Genomic DNA, 16260 nt, shown 5'->3' on the forward strand with positions numbered 1-16260 from the left:
GAGTATTTTCATAAAGTACTCCCAAACTGCCAGGAATTTGCGTTTTATTTTATTTTTTAATTTTGTAATTTTTCATTCAAATAAATGATCTGATTGGGGTTTTAAACCCATAATACAGTTCTACCAGTAGAGAGCAACAAATCGACACATTGATGATCTCGCTGGCTCACTCGCCCCCTCCCAAACAGGCTCACGTCATATCCGGTCAGAACCAGATGTTGACATTTTCGACAATCGATCGGGCTAAATTACGATGCGATACACGACTACGATGACTGATCGTCACCCAGACCAAAGAGAGTAGACGTGGACCTCTCCGTTCGCTTTTTATACCGTGTGAAAAACCGTGACTTTCCCTATTCTGGCCGAAAATCACCGGAGAAAAACAACGTGACCCGGAAATGAAATTTTTTTTTTACATCCGGCTCCGGGTGAGTCTGAAGGAGTCAGGAAGCGAAAGTGATCATGAAAAAAAACAGAATAGCGCGACCACAGTCAAAAGTAAAAACTCGGGATTTCTCGTGCTGGCACTGAGGGTACTCGGGAAAAACTCGGGATATGTCGGGGCGTGGCACTGAGAGAGTTAATAACGTCCTATTTTATCGGTCTGAAAAAGGGGCATGGCCTAACGGCTCAATAGCGCCCCCTACAAAATGTCCCCACAAAACGGTTTCACCTGCATGTATAACAATTGGTACTCACCGGTCCCGACTTACAAAAACGTTTTGACCTGCTTGTCGTAGCCACTTGTAAGTGGCCTCATTGACTCTTTGTAGAGTCCTTGTTCTTCATTGGTGTTACTTAGCTCCGCCCCTCTTCTGATTTGTCAATATTTGATAGTTCCTATTTTTTAGGCTATAACTTTTGAACAGTTTGTCGTACAGACTTTTGAGTTGCGTCACTTGATTTCGGTTGAGAGTCCTTGTCCTTCATTGGAGTTAATATTCCATCTCTCCTCTCATTGGCCAGCCGTCCCAGTGGATATAAAAGTTGAGGTCTTCCTAGGGGGCCCCAGCTAAATGATTGGTGACTCTTGACAGTGGATGTTCCTAACGGGGGTTCATCTGTCCCAGTGGTTCTAAAAGTGCGGTCCGGGGACCCCCAGGGCTCCTTGAGGGATTTCCAGGGGGTCCTTTGTTGGTTCTCAAAGTGTGGTCCGGGGACCCCCAGGGGTTCTTGAGAGCTTCCCAGGGGGTCCCCAGCTAAATGACTATCAGCGTGGTACATTGTGACGCGTTGTGAGCTTGTAGATTGGCTATTTTCCAGCTCATAACCATTCCATCTCTCCTCTCATTGGCTAGCCGTCCCAGTGGTTATCAAAGTGCGGTCCGGGGACCCCCAGCGGTCCTTGATGTGTTCCCAGGGGAACCCAGGTAAATGATTGCTGACTCTGAGAGTGGATGTTCCTAACGGGGGTTCATCTGTCCCAGTGGTTATCAAAGTGTGGTCCGGTGACCCCTCGGGGTCCTTGACGGGTTCCATGGGGGACTATCATAGTTATAATAGTATAATAGAAACCTCTCTGGCTTCCTTTTGGCTGGGCTTTAAACAGCCGTAACTCCAGTTTGCAGCATGCTACCGTCTCCAAACTTGGTTTGTGGACTTAGACTACCAATAGGGACAGGTTGTTATTGCTTAAGCCACACCCCCTCTGTATTCCTATTGGCTAGGCTTTACACAGCCAGTTCCCAGCATGCTACAGGTCCCAAACTTGATGGGTGGTCCCACAAACTTCCAATTTCATAAAAAACATGACCACTTCCGTTTTTTTACCTCCTACTTCTGGTGTGTCTGATTGCCTCATACTCTCTGAGGGGTGTGGAGTTTAATTAGGGTGACCATACGTCCTCTTTTACCCGGACATGTCCTCTTTTGAGGTGCTGTCCGGCCTGTCCGGGGGGAGTTTATAAAATCCTTCAAATGTCCGGTGTTTTGGGATTATTTTTTTTTTTTTACACTGAAAGCGCTAAATATCGATGGCCAAAACCTCCTATCTGAAAAATTAACATTGTTGGGAAAATGAAAAAGAAAACTACAAAATGTTGTATCTTTTTTGCACAATGCTATTTTTTTATGATACCCATCACATAATTCACCGTTTCTGGATTTCTGGATTATATTACAATATTGTATGTTAATTACACTGATCTCATATTGCAAATGCAGATAGGAGGTTTTTCCCCACTTTTCCTGGATAATTCTGCAGATAGGAGCTTTTGCACTGTGATGTTAAGTGATTGCATAACTAAATAATGATAAATAGTACAGGCTGTAAATACATACATTTACAGCTGCAAACAGTTGCATCAGTGGTGTGGTCTAGGTTTGTTTTCTGAGGTATACAATAATCATTCCCTGCACGAGATGCGTGTGGTCGTGGGTATACGCTAGGTCATTTTCAATGGTATGAAATGGTTAGTAGACTGTATACGCTTTTTTCCAAAAAAAACAACAATTAGGTGGACTACAAAACAACTGGCCCAGGCACCCCTCGACATAATCCCCCCTATACCCTCAACTCCACCACCTGAAATACCCCCCCACTCCCACATCCCCCATTCCCCCCAACCAGCACAACACACCCCCCAAATCCCACCCATTAGGTGGACTACAAAACAACTGGCCCAGGCACCCCTCGACATAATCCCCCCTATACCCTCAACTCCACCACCTGAAATACCCCCCCACTCCCACAACCCCCATTCCCCCAACCAGCACAACACACCCCCCAAACCCCACCCACCCAAACCCTCATGCCCTCCAACTCCCCTAACTCATACAACTGGATCACGAACCTTGTGTCCGGTGTGGATAGTGGAATAGTAGGTAAGATCATTGAATGTCTTAAAGAGCCTATAAGCAAGGAGGAATAACCCTAGAATAACCACAGCCAGGGAGTAGATGAGAGCAGCACACAGGGACTTTGTCGCTGACCAAAAAGGAGAGGGTCTGAGGGAGGAATATAAGCGGAGGAAGGAGGAGCTATATCAAGTGTATGCAACTGGAACAACGGGAGCTGACCCAAAAGATCAGGGACATTAAAGAGGTGCATGTTCACCAGAAACATGGCAAGAGCTGGAAGCTCATCAATGACATTTCTGGCAGAAGCTCTTCTCAGACTTCCAAGATCTGGGGAGAAAGCGCAGAGGAACGAGTTGAAACATGGTACCAGCACTTCAAAACACTCCTAGGAAATCCTCCTTCAACCGAAGAAGAGGATGATCCGATGCTCCTGTCTTCCATGACCTTCCCAAACCAGACGGTTCACCATGGATTGAGTACCAGAGGGCCAAGGCTACTATCAAGTGAGGCAAGAGCTGCGGGGAAGATGGAGTGACAGCAGAGGTTCTGATGTATGTGCACATAGACGAGGTGGTGTTGGATTTTATCAAGCACACACGTCTAGCAAGCTGCCGAAGCTGTGGAGCAAAATGATCATCGATCCAGTACCAAAGTCAGGCGAACTCACCAAGGCATTAGCCTGAGCTCACAAGTTGCCAAGACGGCTAACAGGAAGATCCTCAACCGTCTTAGACCCATCTTAGACCCTGTAATGAGAAACTCGGGCAGATACTGGTGCTGAGGAGGATTCTGGACGGAGTAAGGAGCGGAATCTTTCAGTGGTGATCACCTTCATGACTTCCAAAAGGCTTTTGGCACCATCCACCGGGGGAATCTGATGAACATTCTCCGGGCCTATGGAGTTCCTGAGAAGATGGTTCAGATGATGGAGACAAGCTACTCGAGGCAGTCCAGGACTTCTAATAACCTGGACTGCTTCAATGGAACAGGACCTGAAGGTCCGGGGGGCACTTGATTGGAATGCCTTGCATGGGATGAGGAGAGTGTGGAAATCAGATATGGGAGAAGACCTCAAGAGGCGGCTGTTTGTATAGCTACAGTGGAGTCAGTACTGCTGTATGGGGCTGAGACATGGACCGTCACAGCACAACAGGAAAGGGCCTTGGATAGAGTTGTAGTAATGATGGAATGCTATGAATGGCACTAGGAGTCACATGGACGGACCACATCAGAAATGTGGTCCTCTACAGGAACCTACCATGGGTCACAGACAAAGTCAGAGAGAGAAGGATGAGGCAGGGCACTGCGTCAGGGACCCATAACTAGTGGCAAGCAAACTAACACTATGAGAGCCAACCTAGGGCAAAGCCAAGAGAGACAAGAAGTGCACCACCTACGTAGATGCACTTCGGCGTAACAGCTTAGCCAACAATACTGTAGAGCTCAAGACCCTGATGCTAGATAGGAGAGTGTGGAGGGCAGCGATTCAGGAGTCCCAAGTTGGTGTTGGCTAGACCACACTCACACATCGCAAAGACCCTATTCTATATGATCCGGCCTAACTGACCCATGCCCCCCTCAACATAATCCCCCCCATACCCTCTACCCCCAACTCCACCACCTGCAATACTCCCCCACTCCCACAAACCCCCCCCCCCAACTGCCAGCCCACACCTCTCCACCTCCATAACTCAAAACCCCATCCCACTTCAAGGGTCCCGAGTTGGTGTTGGCTAGACCACACTCTCGCATCGCAAAGACCCTATCCTGTGTGATCCGGCCTAACTGGCCTATGCCCCCCTCAACATAATCCCCCCCATACCCTATACCCCCCAACTCCACCACCTGCAATACTCCCCCACTCCCACAACCCCCCCCCCCCCAACTGCCAGCCCACACCTCTCCACCTCCCTAACTCAAAACCCCATCCCACTTCAGTAGTCCTGAGTTGGTGTTGGCTAGACCACACTTTCGCATCACAAAGACCCTATCCTGTATGATCCGGCCTAACTGGCCTATGCCCCCCTCAACATAATCCCCCCATACCCTCTACCCCCCCAACTCCACCACCTGCAATACTCCCCCACTCCCACAACCCCCCCCCCCCAACTGCCAGCCCACACCTCTCCACCTCCCTAACTCAAAACCCCATCCCACTTCAGTAGTCCTGAGTTGGTGTTGGCTAGACCACACTTTCGCATCACAAAGACCCTATCCTGTATGATCCGGCCTAACTGGCCTATGCCCCCCTCAACAAAACCCCCCCATACCCTCTACCCCCCAACTCCACCACCTGCAATACTCCCCCACTCCCACAAACCCCATACCCCCCAACTGCCAGCCCACACCTCACAACCCCCATAACTCAAAACCCCATCCCACCCCATACCCTCATACCCCCAAATCCCACCCAACCCATTACCCCCACTCCCAGAACCCCCGGTCCCCATGCCCCCAACCAGCACACCACAACCCCCAAACTCCACCCACCCAAACCCTCATGCACCCCCCACCCCATACCCCCCCAACCACCACCCACACCTCCCACACCCTATAACTCAAAACCCCATCCCACCCCCATACCCTCATACCCCCCAACCGACACACCACAATATTTTCACAGGGTTGTTGGCTGCCACGGTGTTCACGTGTGATTTTGATCTGCAATTAATAAAAAATCACGACAATGACGTTCACATTTAAGCAGCAATGACAACCTCTAACCACAAGTTCAAAATGTTCAATGCCAAAACCTCCTATCTATACCTAAAAATGACCTCCTATCTACATAGATGCACATAGGAGGTTTTTACCTAGAAATAGTTAGGCTTACAAACAAACATTATTTTTGTTAAATAATGCTTTTTTTATGCTCATTTTGAGATCAAGACATTCTACAGTACTGTATCAAGTATTACCATACATTTTTTTTATCAACTCACACTCTTGGTGTGATAAAAGTGTCACCACCTGACACTAATCATTAGCAATCAACAAGGCAATGCAATTAACTTGACAGAGTTACTAACAAATACTTAACTAGTAAGGGGGAAGACACTTTTTTATTTTGAAAATAATAGATGACTACAAACTGAAAGACATTTAGACTGTCTACATAACATATAATTCCCAAGTTTCAGCTCTGTCTGCTGCTCAACTAGTTCTGGTGCAGATAAGAGGCTTTGCGCTTCAACATTTTAGCACTAATTGGCACTGAACAAGATAGGAGGTTTTAGTCAAATGACTTTTTCTGACAAAATGAGGGGCGGGACTATCTTGCAGACAGACTGAGCATGTGCAGCATAGCCTATAGTCCTCATCCACAGTGAAATCCGAAAATCATGAAATTTGCACATAGGAGGTTTTGCATTTTGGCCATCGATATGGTCCTTCCGTAACCCTGGTTCCGCAACACGGCTGCTGACAGGCTGCTGGAGGCACACGTGACTCACGTGTGCCTCCAGCAGCCTGTCAGCAGACGTGACCAAACACACACACTCACACACACACTCACTCACTCACTCACACAGACACACGTGGAACAGTGTCGCGCTCAGTGCTGCCTATCATTGCTCCCCGAAAAAGTTACACAGACAGACAGAGGCGGAGAAAATGCCGAAACGCAAATGTAACTTCACGGATGAAATGCGCAAAAAGTACCCGTGTTTTCGTCTGGGTCGTGACAAATGCGAAGCAGAGTGTACTGTTTGCAAAGCAGGAACATATGTCTCCGTGGCAAATAAGGGTTCTTCTGACCTACTACTTTGGGTTTTGAGGCATTTTTTTCATTTTTCCATGATTATAGACATGAGAGAGATGTTATTTTGAAGAATGGGGTACCTAAACATTAAATAACAGGCTACTTCTCTTTTTTCTTTTTGTTTAATATAACAGGTTTTGAGGCATTTTTTACATTTTTCCATGATTATAGACATGATAGAGATGTTATTTTGAAGAATGGGGTAACATTAAATAACAGGCTACTTCTCTTTTTTCTTTTTGTTTAATTAACAGGTTTTGAGGCATTTTTTTTTACATTATAGACATGAGAGAGGTTATTTTGAAGAATGGCTCCCCCAAAATAATTCAATAACATAACCCTAACCCTAACCTTAAAACCGAAATAAAGTAAAAAAAAAACAGTTACAAAATCCACCCAAAATCCACCCATTTTGCCCAAAAAAACGGCCAAAACCGCACAGAACCGCCCCAAAAAACGGCCAAAACCGCACAGAACCGCCCCAAAAAATCGCGCGCGCGCGCGCACGGAACGCATGCGCGCGTGCATTCGTTAGGTGTCCTCTTTTTGGGAATTCAGAATATGGTCACCCTAGTTTAATGGTGTAACCCGGAAGTGGATCTGTTCACTTGGATCTGTTCACATTGAGGCTTAATCAGGAGTTATAGGCCAGGGGTAGGCTGAGTGGTGGACATTGCTCTTGTCTTTGCATGTCTTTATGTATGTATTTTGTTGTTTTTTTGTGTCATGTCAAATGTGTGTACTGTTATATGTTGCATACATGGCTGTTGGGTCGCAAGACAAATTTCAGTGCAAACTGACAATAAAGTATTATCGTATCGTATCGTACTTCCGGTTGTACCAGGAAGTGGTCGTATAGACCCGAAAACTATGCCTCCTATGGGTACAAGGAATCCAATGGTGAAGACCGGAAGTCAATCAAACTTAGTGAGCTGCAGGCACACTTATAATGTATAAGAAATGTTTGTTTCTATTATTATTATTATACGCAACTTATCATCATCATTTTAATGAATTCATCATTGTTGAATATGAAATCATGTAAAGTATACGCGACTAACTTGACTCTGGTCTTTGTCTGTTTGCCAGGACAAAAATACAAGCACAACCAGCCACTGATGATGACTACTGGGAATGTAAATGGTGTGACTCCAGAAACACTGCTGAGGATTTAAGATGCAGACACTGCCATGTGATAAAGTAACGTTGTCTCTCTCTCTCGTGTGTGTGTGTGTGTGTGTGTGTGTGTGTGTGTGTGTGTGTGTGTGTGTGTGTGTGTGTGTGTGTGTGTGTGTGTGTATCCAGCTGGCTGTCTATTAACAGTGACCGTTTAAATGATTTACCTTTGAACTTCAGTTGTGAACCTGGAGCTGATGACACAAAAGGCAGCTTTCCATATGCATGGCCTCACCCTACCCCACACCACACCGCCCACTTGTGCCACGGTCCACTACAATGAAGTGGGTAGCGTGGTGTGTAAGTGGTACTAAACTCGTGCCTAAAAAGTACCCAGTCCTGGGTAGGTCTGAGCTAGGCCAAACGGGGCCAAACACTTCATAATGACTGATCACTCACCAACAAAAATTTAGAACAGGATATAGTTGTAATACATTATTGTTAATAGATTATATTGTATTATAATCAGTTATAATCTATTATATTGTATTATAATTATCATAGTTGTAAAACATTATACTACTTTATAGTGTATTATGATCACAGTTGTAATCTTTTATAGTGTGTTATAATTACCATAGTTCTTGTAATACATTATAATTTATATTGTATTATAATCACAGTTATAAGGATCCATTTGGCTCATACCGAACCAAATGGTTCATACTATTACTTCTACTACTACTATTACTATTACTGATAATACTACTACTATTAATACTACTACTATTACTATTACTATTACCATTATTACTGCTGCTGCTACTACTACTACTAATAATAATAATAATATGTAATATTAATACTGCTACTACTGTTACTACTAATATTACTACTGCTACTACTACTACTACTACTACTACTACTACTACTACTATTACTATTACTATTACTATTACTAGTACTACTACCACCACTAATACCACTACTACTACTACTACTACTACTAATACTACTAATACTATTACTACTCATCAACATGGCATCCTCGAAAACAAGGATCCGTTCTTCTTTTCCATTTATTTGCTCTCCCCTTGAGCTAGATGAACTAACTGAACTCTCTGTCTGTGTCTGCTGGTGACTGTGGAGGCCAAGATGTGAGTAGAAGAGTTGGGTGCAGCCCGGGCACAGAAGTGTTGGAGGTGGACGGGGTAACATAAGACACTGGTGTCTTTGTTGACGCTTCGCTTGGGTCCCCCTAGCAGCCTAGAGCCATGAGCCTGTTCACAAAATAGGGTCTGTTTGGGGAGGGATGAGTCTTCCATGCAACACAAATGACCTTCCACGCTTGGGAGGCCCGAGTTAGAACGACATTGTTAGTGATGCGTCCTTCCCAGCCGATTCCCATGATTTCCCGCAACTTTTGCTGGTGAAACTTCTCCAGGGTCCTAATCTCTCAAGAACAGATTCTGCTCTGCGTTTGAATCTGTCGGGGGGGTTCGTCATATCGCATACGCACTGGCCTACAAGTGGGCGTGCCTTCAGATCAGGAAGCAGGCCGCGCTTTACCAAATCAAATGTAGTGGGCGGGATTCACGTGTCCGTCGATCCTTCCCCACTCGAAACAAACCGAAACTAATTCAACAATAGCGTCCGCGGAGCAGACAAAACCACGGAAAGATATTCACATTTTAACTTGCTCTTTCATCATAGAAACAAGTGGGCTTATAACCAAAACGATCCAAGTTCTCTGAGATAAGTGGTGTTAGTGTTCCGTGTAGAAATATTGTTTGTGCCTCACAGCTAGAAGGTCCTGGGTTCAATTCCCGCCGGGGACGCTGTGGGTGCTGGGGGCGTGTTCTCTCCTCCGTGTCATCAGTGTCCATACCCTAGGTGGGGTTGGTGAAAGGGCCTTTCTGTGTGGAGTTTGCATGTTCTCCCCGTGTCTCCTAGGGTAGTTAATACCCTCACAAAAACATGCAGTAATCCTGGTCACTATACTGCCTGCTCCTCATGCATTGAAGGAGGCAAGAGCTTCAGCTTGGGCTCTCCCTAGGCTGGCAGAGGGAGAGTAGCGCCCAGGATTACATAGGCAATTGGCACTGGGTGAAACAATATGGGTTACAAAATCGTGGGATAAAAATTATTTAAAAAAAATATATATATATATATTGTTTGTGGGAATGAAAACATAGTCGCACCACCGGAAGTTATGCGCTGAAGGCAGACCAAAACCCCGGTTTCCTTGCGCACGGGTGCTACGTCAACTTCCTCCCAGAGCCAACTGAGATAGTCAAAAACAGCAGAGGGCGCTGTTTTTCCTTTTCATTTGGCGATGGGTTCCCAGATTGCCAGGGTCCTGATGTTCTTTCCAACAGGGAGATGCCGCGGTAATTTCCACAGGCAGAGTGATCGCCTTTCTTGAAGATGGGCACGATGCTTGCGTCCCGCTTCATCTGTTTGATTGCCGAGTCTCTTCAACAGAGGGCGGGAGACTCAATTGGATGTTGAGGAATCGCACAGAGGAAGACTTCTGAAGCTTGGGGAGGCCGGTTCAGGAGGTCTTTGAAGTGCTCTTTCCATTGGGCAAGAATAGCATCTTTGTCCTTCAGGAGTACCTGACCATTAACAGAGCTTAGAGGGATGCGAAGAGGAATGAATCGATCCGTAGATGGTACGGATGGCTTAGAAGAAATCCCTTGTCTCATGGCGGTCGGCATAGCCTTGGATCTCCTTGACTTTCTCGGTCTACCAGTCATCCTGAAGCTTCCGGATGGTACGTTGAGCCGTGGCCTTGATCTTACGGAAAACAGCTTCCTTGTTGGTTGGCTTTCCCATGCTAAGTGAGCCCTCCATTTTTGGTCAATGAGATCACGGATTGCAAGGTTGTTCTCATCGAACCAATCTTGATGCCGCCGTTTCACGATGGTCTCACAAGCAGCTGAGTTGATGGCAGTCTTGATACGATACGATAAGATATGACTTTATTATCAGCTCACACTGAAATTTGTCTTGCGACCCAGCAGCCATGTTTGTCATAATACACACATAACACGGAAACATAAAAAATGACATACATAAAAACATAAAGACAAGAGCAATGTCCACCGCTCAGCCTACCCCTGGCCAGACTCTAAATTAAGCCTCAAAGTCGACTGATGGACAAGGACTTATTCAGCCTGATCTTATTGTATGTTGGAACACCGTAACTCCTTCCTGAAGGCAGCAACCTATATTCCCCATACAAAACATGGCTAGTGTATAAAGTGATATGAGACATGATCGTAGGCTACAACGGGGGATTTATATTGATCTTACTACTATTACTACTACTACTACTACTACTACTACTACTACTACTACTACTACTACTACTACTATTACTATTACTACTACCACCACTACTACTACTACTATTAGTACCAGTGATGGAAGAAGTACTGATTTTTCACTTAAGTAAAAGTAGCAATACCGCTATGTAGACATACTCTGTTACAAGTATAAGTTTACTTGATAAAAGCTTTATAGTACCGAAAGTAAAAGTATACATTATGCAGAGATGGTCCTTATTTTTATGAAACAATTACACATTGAAGCCAGAGGCAAATTCCTCTTTGATGATGATGACGATGATGATTATTATTATTATTGTTATTATTATTGAGTGTGCCTGCCATGCCAATGGCAAAACACTTATTGTAATCCGCCATACTTAATAATATTTATTTATTTAATAATATTCTTCCTGCAAAGATTGTCCTGTCATGGCGCCCGCACGGTAGACACAACCCCCGCAAAAAAACGTGCGGCTCGGCCGGGACAAGTGTGTGCGATTTAAATTTTGTGCCGTTACGTGTTACCACGATGACGTAATCGCCAAAAAAAACATTTGACTTTCTATGGGGTTTTTTTCCGAAAAATCTGAAATCATCACCTCACTTTGGAGCCACATTACTCTGACATACTGTTACGTAGAAACATGATTTAAACGTGAAACAGCACACTATCAGGTATTCAAATACGTCACATGTTTTTTTCCGCAATCACATTTCAAAGTTTGGGTGGTTTAAGCCAACTTTCGAATCTAGAGTGCGGCAGACTTCCAAACAAATCGTCCTCTCGGCCAAAATATTCACTTTTCATGTTTTTTGGCCATTATGTAGCCATACTTGTCTTCGTTCACACAATGTGACTATGAAAGCACAAAGATATAGAGAATGTGAACTACGGCCCTCTGAGTGACAGGAGTTCACAAATGGAGTTCCATTGCCGTCCATGTTAATTAATGTATAAATTTGGCCAAGAAGATGATTAGAAACATAATTCTTAACTCGCTCTTATACAGTAGGTGACCAGTGACTTTGGCCAGTTTCACTTTCAAAACCGTTGCATCATGCATGTCACACAAACAGAATGCGATATGTTTTGTTGATATAACAAGTTTGTTCATATAGAGTCCTATCCACAAATCCACCATTTAACATCCACAATCCACATTATCAAAACCATTGGTGTTGTGTGCTGGATTTGAACCAACATCATCTCGGGTCACACGCTCCATGCAGGAGGTGTGAAAGGAAAATGGCCAAAGTTGCTGGCCACCTACTGTAACCACGTTTTTGATAGTACCAACACAATACCTCAGGCCACTCAGAGTTAAAAAAAATCACACCCAGTGTGAAGTGGGCGGTGTGGTCACAGTGGTCATCACAGTGATGGAAGTTCGTTTGCCTTCATCTCTGTTTAAACAGGTCTATGGCGAAAAGTATCAGACCCACTACTACACTACAATTTGTAGCACGTCACGACCTAGCAACAGCTGCAACAAATATGCTTTAATTACAGTGCTGAAAGCAGAGGCCTAATTAAGCCATAGGCAAGGGTTGGGCTGATTGGCCAGCTGTCCCAGTGGTTCGGGGATCCCCAGGGTTACTTAAGGATTGGCCATGCCACACACACACAGACACACTAAAATGACAATTTGAGTAAAAATATTTAAAAGTAAATAAATTGGGTAAAAGTTAGGGCCGGGACTTTATTGTGTTAATTTCGATTAATTAATTAGAGAAAACATATCACGTTCAAAAACATTTACGCATTTTAATCACACATATTTTTGCACCGCGGAACGTTTCTCACTTGAGTTTCAGCCCTACCGATCATACCGGTGCACCAACCAACGTGTATGTCGTCAGACAACAAACCGCAGTCAGCGCCATAGATATAGAAACCTAGATACCTCATTGGCCTCTGCAGTTCGTTGGAGCGACTGGTATCGCTGTCGCCATTTTAGAGTAGGCAAGCTACCATTCAAAGTGACTACTGGCCAATCACAGCGCGTTGACTACTGGCCAATCACAGCGCGTAGACTACTGGCCAATCACAACGCGTCTAACTGATTTTTGCTGCACGGCTGCCTCTTACGAAAAGACCCGCCCCCACCTGCCCCTGATTGGCCTACCGAACGCCCCCTTCTGTGACACACGCGGAAGCTTGCCTACTCTAAAATGACGCCCGAGATACCAATGCCTCAGAGCCGAAGGAGGCGTCTACCTTTTATATGTCTATGGTCAGCGCAGTGCATGAAAACATGAATGAAGACGTCGATGAGACCGCCTTGGTAAACATGAAACATGTTGCAGCTAGCGTGGAAGGTAGTCCGAGTACAAGGAGCCCACCATCAGTGAGACAGACTGCCCACTGCAGTTATTATTTTAGCCAAGGTTATTCAGAGGGTTGGACTGAAATTGATTTGATTTTTTAAATCAATATGGACTAAATGTTGGTAAATCAACAAAGTCTGTTATGCCCTCTGGAGCAACAGAGAGATGTTTTCTAATGGTCTGGGTTTCCACTTTTCTGATGAAAGTATTGTTTTACTTAACAAAAAAAAAACAGGTTGAAGTGTTTACAGAAGGTCCTTCAATTGATATAGGCTACCTGAATCTCTGAAATGTATCCTACATTTGCTGCACTTTATGGCAAAAATTGCGCTGATCTGTTGGTCTTGGTTAAGTACCACCTTGATACAAAAAATATAAACAATGTTTTGCTGCTTAAGCTTATGTACTCACTATTCATTGATTCACTCGTATACCAAAATCCATTTGAAAAAATTGCTTCTCACTGTTCTCAGGTCAAATATTGATATGCAATTAAAATGCAATTAATTGTGATTAATTAATTACAAAGCCTCTAATTAATTAGATTATTTGTTTTTATCAAGTCACAGCCCTAGTTGTTATTATTATTATTATTACCCTTATTGCTATTATTTTATATATTTTTTGGTGGATGGGGTGGGTGGGTGGATCTGTTAGGACCTAACAGACAGTCTTACATCTGTAACTGGAAGAAACAAACTAACAGGTTATGTTTCCACCTGTACAGTTACAGATATGTTATTGAACGTTATGTCATAATATCATAATAATATGTTCCTCATTGTTTCTCCCTCCTCTTTCTATTTGTCTCTGTCTTTTCTATCATTCTCTTTCTCTCAGTTTGGACTACTCCATCACAGCCCTCCCTCTCTCTGCAGCACACATGAGGAAGTATTGGCATAAAGACTCCTATGTCCCCCGTAACTCCTATGTTCGCTACCTGTGAGTGTTCAGCAGACAGAAAGCGGAACCAATACTATGTGTTCGCACCACCTGACCCCAGACCAGCTGAACAATTATCACTTATTGAATGATGAGTCAAATCTGATGTCTGACTTTGTCTCTTTCATTCTCTGTGTGTTGGTGAGCAGTGTATTGAACATGTTGACACGAGACCCAGCTGAGGACAGGAAGAACACGGTGACTCTGGCTCAGAACATAGAGAGGAACCTATATGAGTCAGCTAACAGCCAGGTAAGAACCTAATATTCTCTCCATGACATTTATTTACATGTTCTAATGACTACATGAACTACAATGCAGCGATCCCAAACTAATGTCTAAGATGTTGCTGTTGTTCCAGTGACATACAAAACAAAAAACAATAAAATAAATGTTTCAAAATGTTCAAAATGTGTCCAAAATAAGAATGCCAGGCAATCACATGAACCATAGCGAGTTGAACATTTGACGAAAATAGACAATGTACAAGCTTAGAATGCATTACATTGTAATCCGCTGTGAGATTTTAGGCAAACAGATCCCTTGGCACTACCCATTAAGTACACACAAGGCAGCTGGCGCTGTCCCCAAACGGCATCTTACGGCCATGCTACCCACTATACATTATGCCGACTCCGTTATTTGCGACTGGAGGTGTGGCCATGGGCGTGTTTGCTATCCCAAAGAATTGCTATCTTGCCCAGACACGTTTGGGAAAGCGCATAGCGGGTTTTCAGACCAGTCCGTTTGGTAGAGCGCACCTGCAATAGAAATGTCGGGAGTCGGGCCGGGCGCACAAAATCAAGAGGTCTCCCTCGCTCCTAATTCTCAACAAATCTCTGTTATTCAAATGTTCCTATAATCAAAAGTGAGAGAATCAATTTCTTGTGTCAATTGTGTTGATATAAGATTAGGTTAGTCTATTCAAAGACAGTGATTTGTGCTGCGCAATGCCATTTGCTCCAAACAAGTGTTGTTAGTCCATTGCACAGGAAATCAAGAACGGATTTCAATAATTTTACACTCTCTATAATCAGTAACATGTGGGAGGGTGATATATGTGTATCAAATATGGTTTTATTCAAAAGCAATCAAAGGCTAGAGCTTATGATGGAAACATCGGGATTTGTCAGGTACCTAATTTTGTGGCTGCAGAGTTTAACAGGGCAACACTTCTGAATGTGATTGTCATGATAATTTCACTGTAATCCACAAAAGTGTGACTGTTAATTCCTTGTATCAATAAATTGTGTTTTTATCAGCAGTTGCCAGTTAACCACTTAAACCCCAGCATCAGTATTGTAGGAAAATCTTTTGCTGAAGATAGCAGATCGACAAGCTGCGATGCATTGTGAGCTTGTTGATCAGCTTTTTTCAGCTAAAGCTTTCTCCACAATAACTGAAAACAGAAAATACACTAGTATAGAGCCCTGAGGGACTCCGGTTACCCATGTGGGGTTTAAGTGGTTAAGCTTATCAAAGACACAAATTGGTTTGATCTGCGTTTGCTATAACCACACCAGACCATTCAGATTAATTCATCCAGAACACAAGCGATTGCTGTAATTTAGAGTTCTCTATAACCAGCAATGTGTGAGTGATAATTCTGTGTATTAAATATAAATTGAATCAATGTTGGACAGCTTCTTCCATGGGCAGAGAGGGGGAGAGTGTAAATAACACTGGGCAAAAGGCATAGTGCAGCCGGCTTTAAAGGCAATGGCATCTGGCACGCTGATTGGTATTAATGAAATGCCCAAACCACACCTATAATGTAAGGGGTAACGCAGGTGTTTTAGGGATAAGGCTGGTGTCGCAAGATAGCAACTCGGCACGGGAACGCCCCTTGCACGATGCTAAATCCCCAAATAGTGGATAGCGCGACATGGGCGCAAGATAGAGCCATTGGTGTTGACAGAATAAAGCATCGGACCTAGTACAGAGCCCTGGGGGACCCCGTTCAACTATGTATAAAGG

The 16260-nt window shown here is 44.2% G+C and overlaps 1 protein-coding gene across 1 annotated transcript in view; it reads left to right on the top strand.

The window, feature by feature from the left end:
* LOC308076802 (uncharacterized protein) overlaps positions 1 to 16260 on the top strand; it is a 37452-nt gene that overhangs the window by 14533 nt on the left and 6659 nt on the right. The window contains exons 7-9 of the mRNA XM_080417284.1: positions 7652 to 7762; positions 14182 to 14283; positions 14433 to 14535. Coding sequence (XP_080273410.1) covers positions 7652 to 7762; positions 14182 to 14283; positions 14433 to 14535 — 316 coding nt within the window. The remainder of the gene's footprint in view (positions 1 to 7651; positions 7763 to 14181; positions 14284 to 14432; positions 14536 to 16260) is intronic.

Source organism: Gymnoscopelus braueri (genome assembly GCF_963280865.1).
Source record: "Gymnoscopelus braueri genome assembly, chromosome: 21".
Lineage (NCBI taxonomy): Eukaryota > Metazoa > Chordata > Actinopteri > Myctophiformes > Myctophidae > Gymnoscopelus > Gymnoscopelus braueri.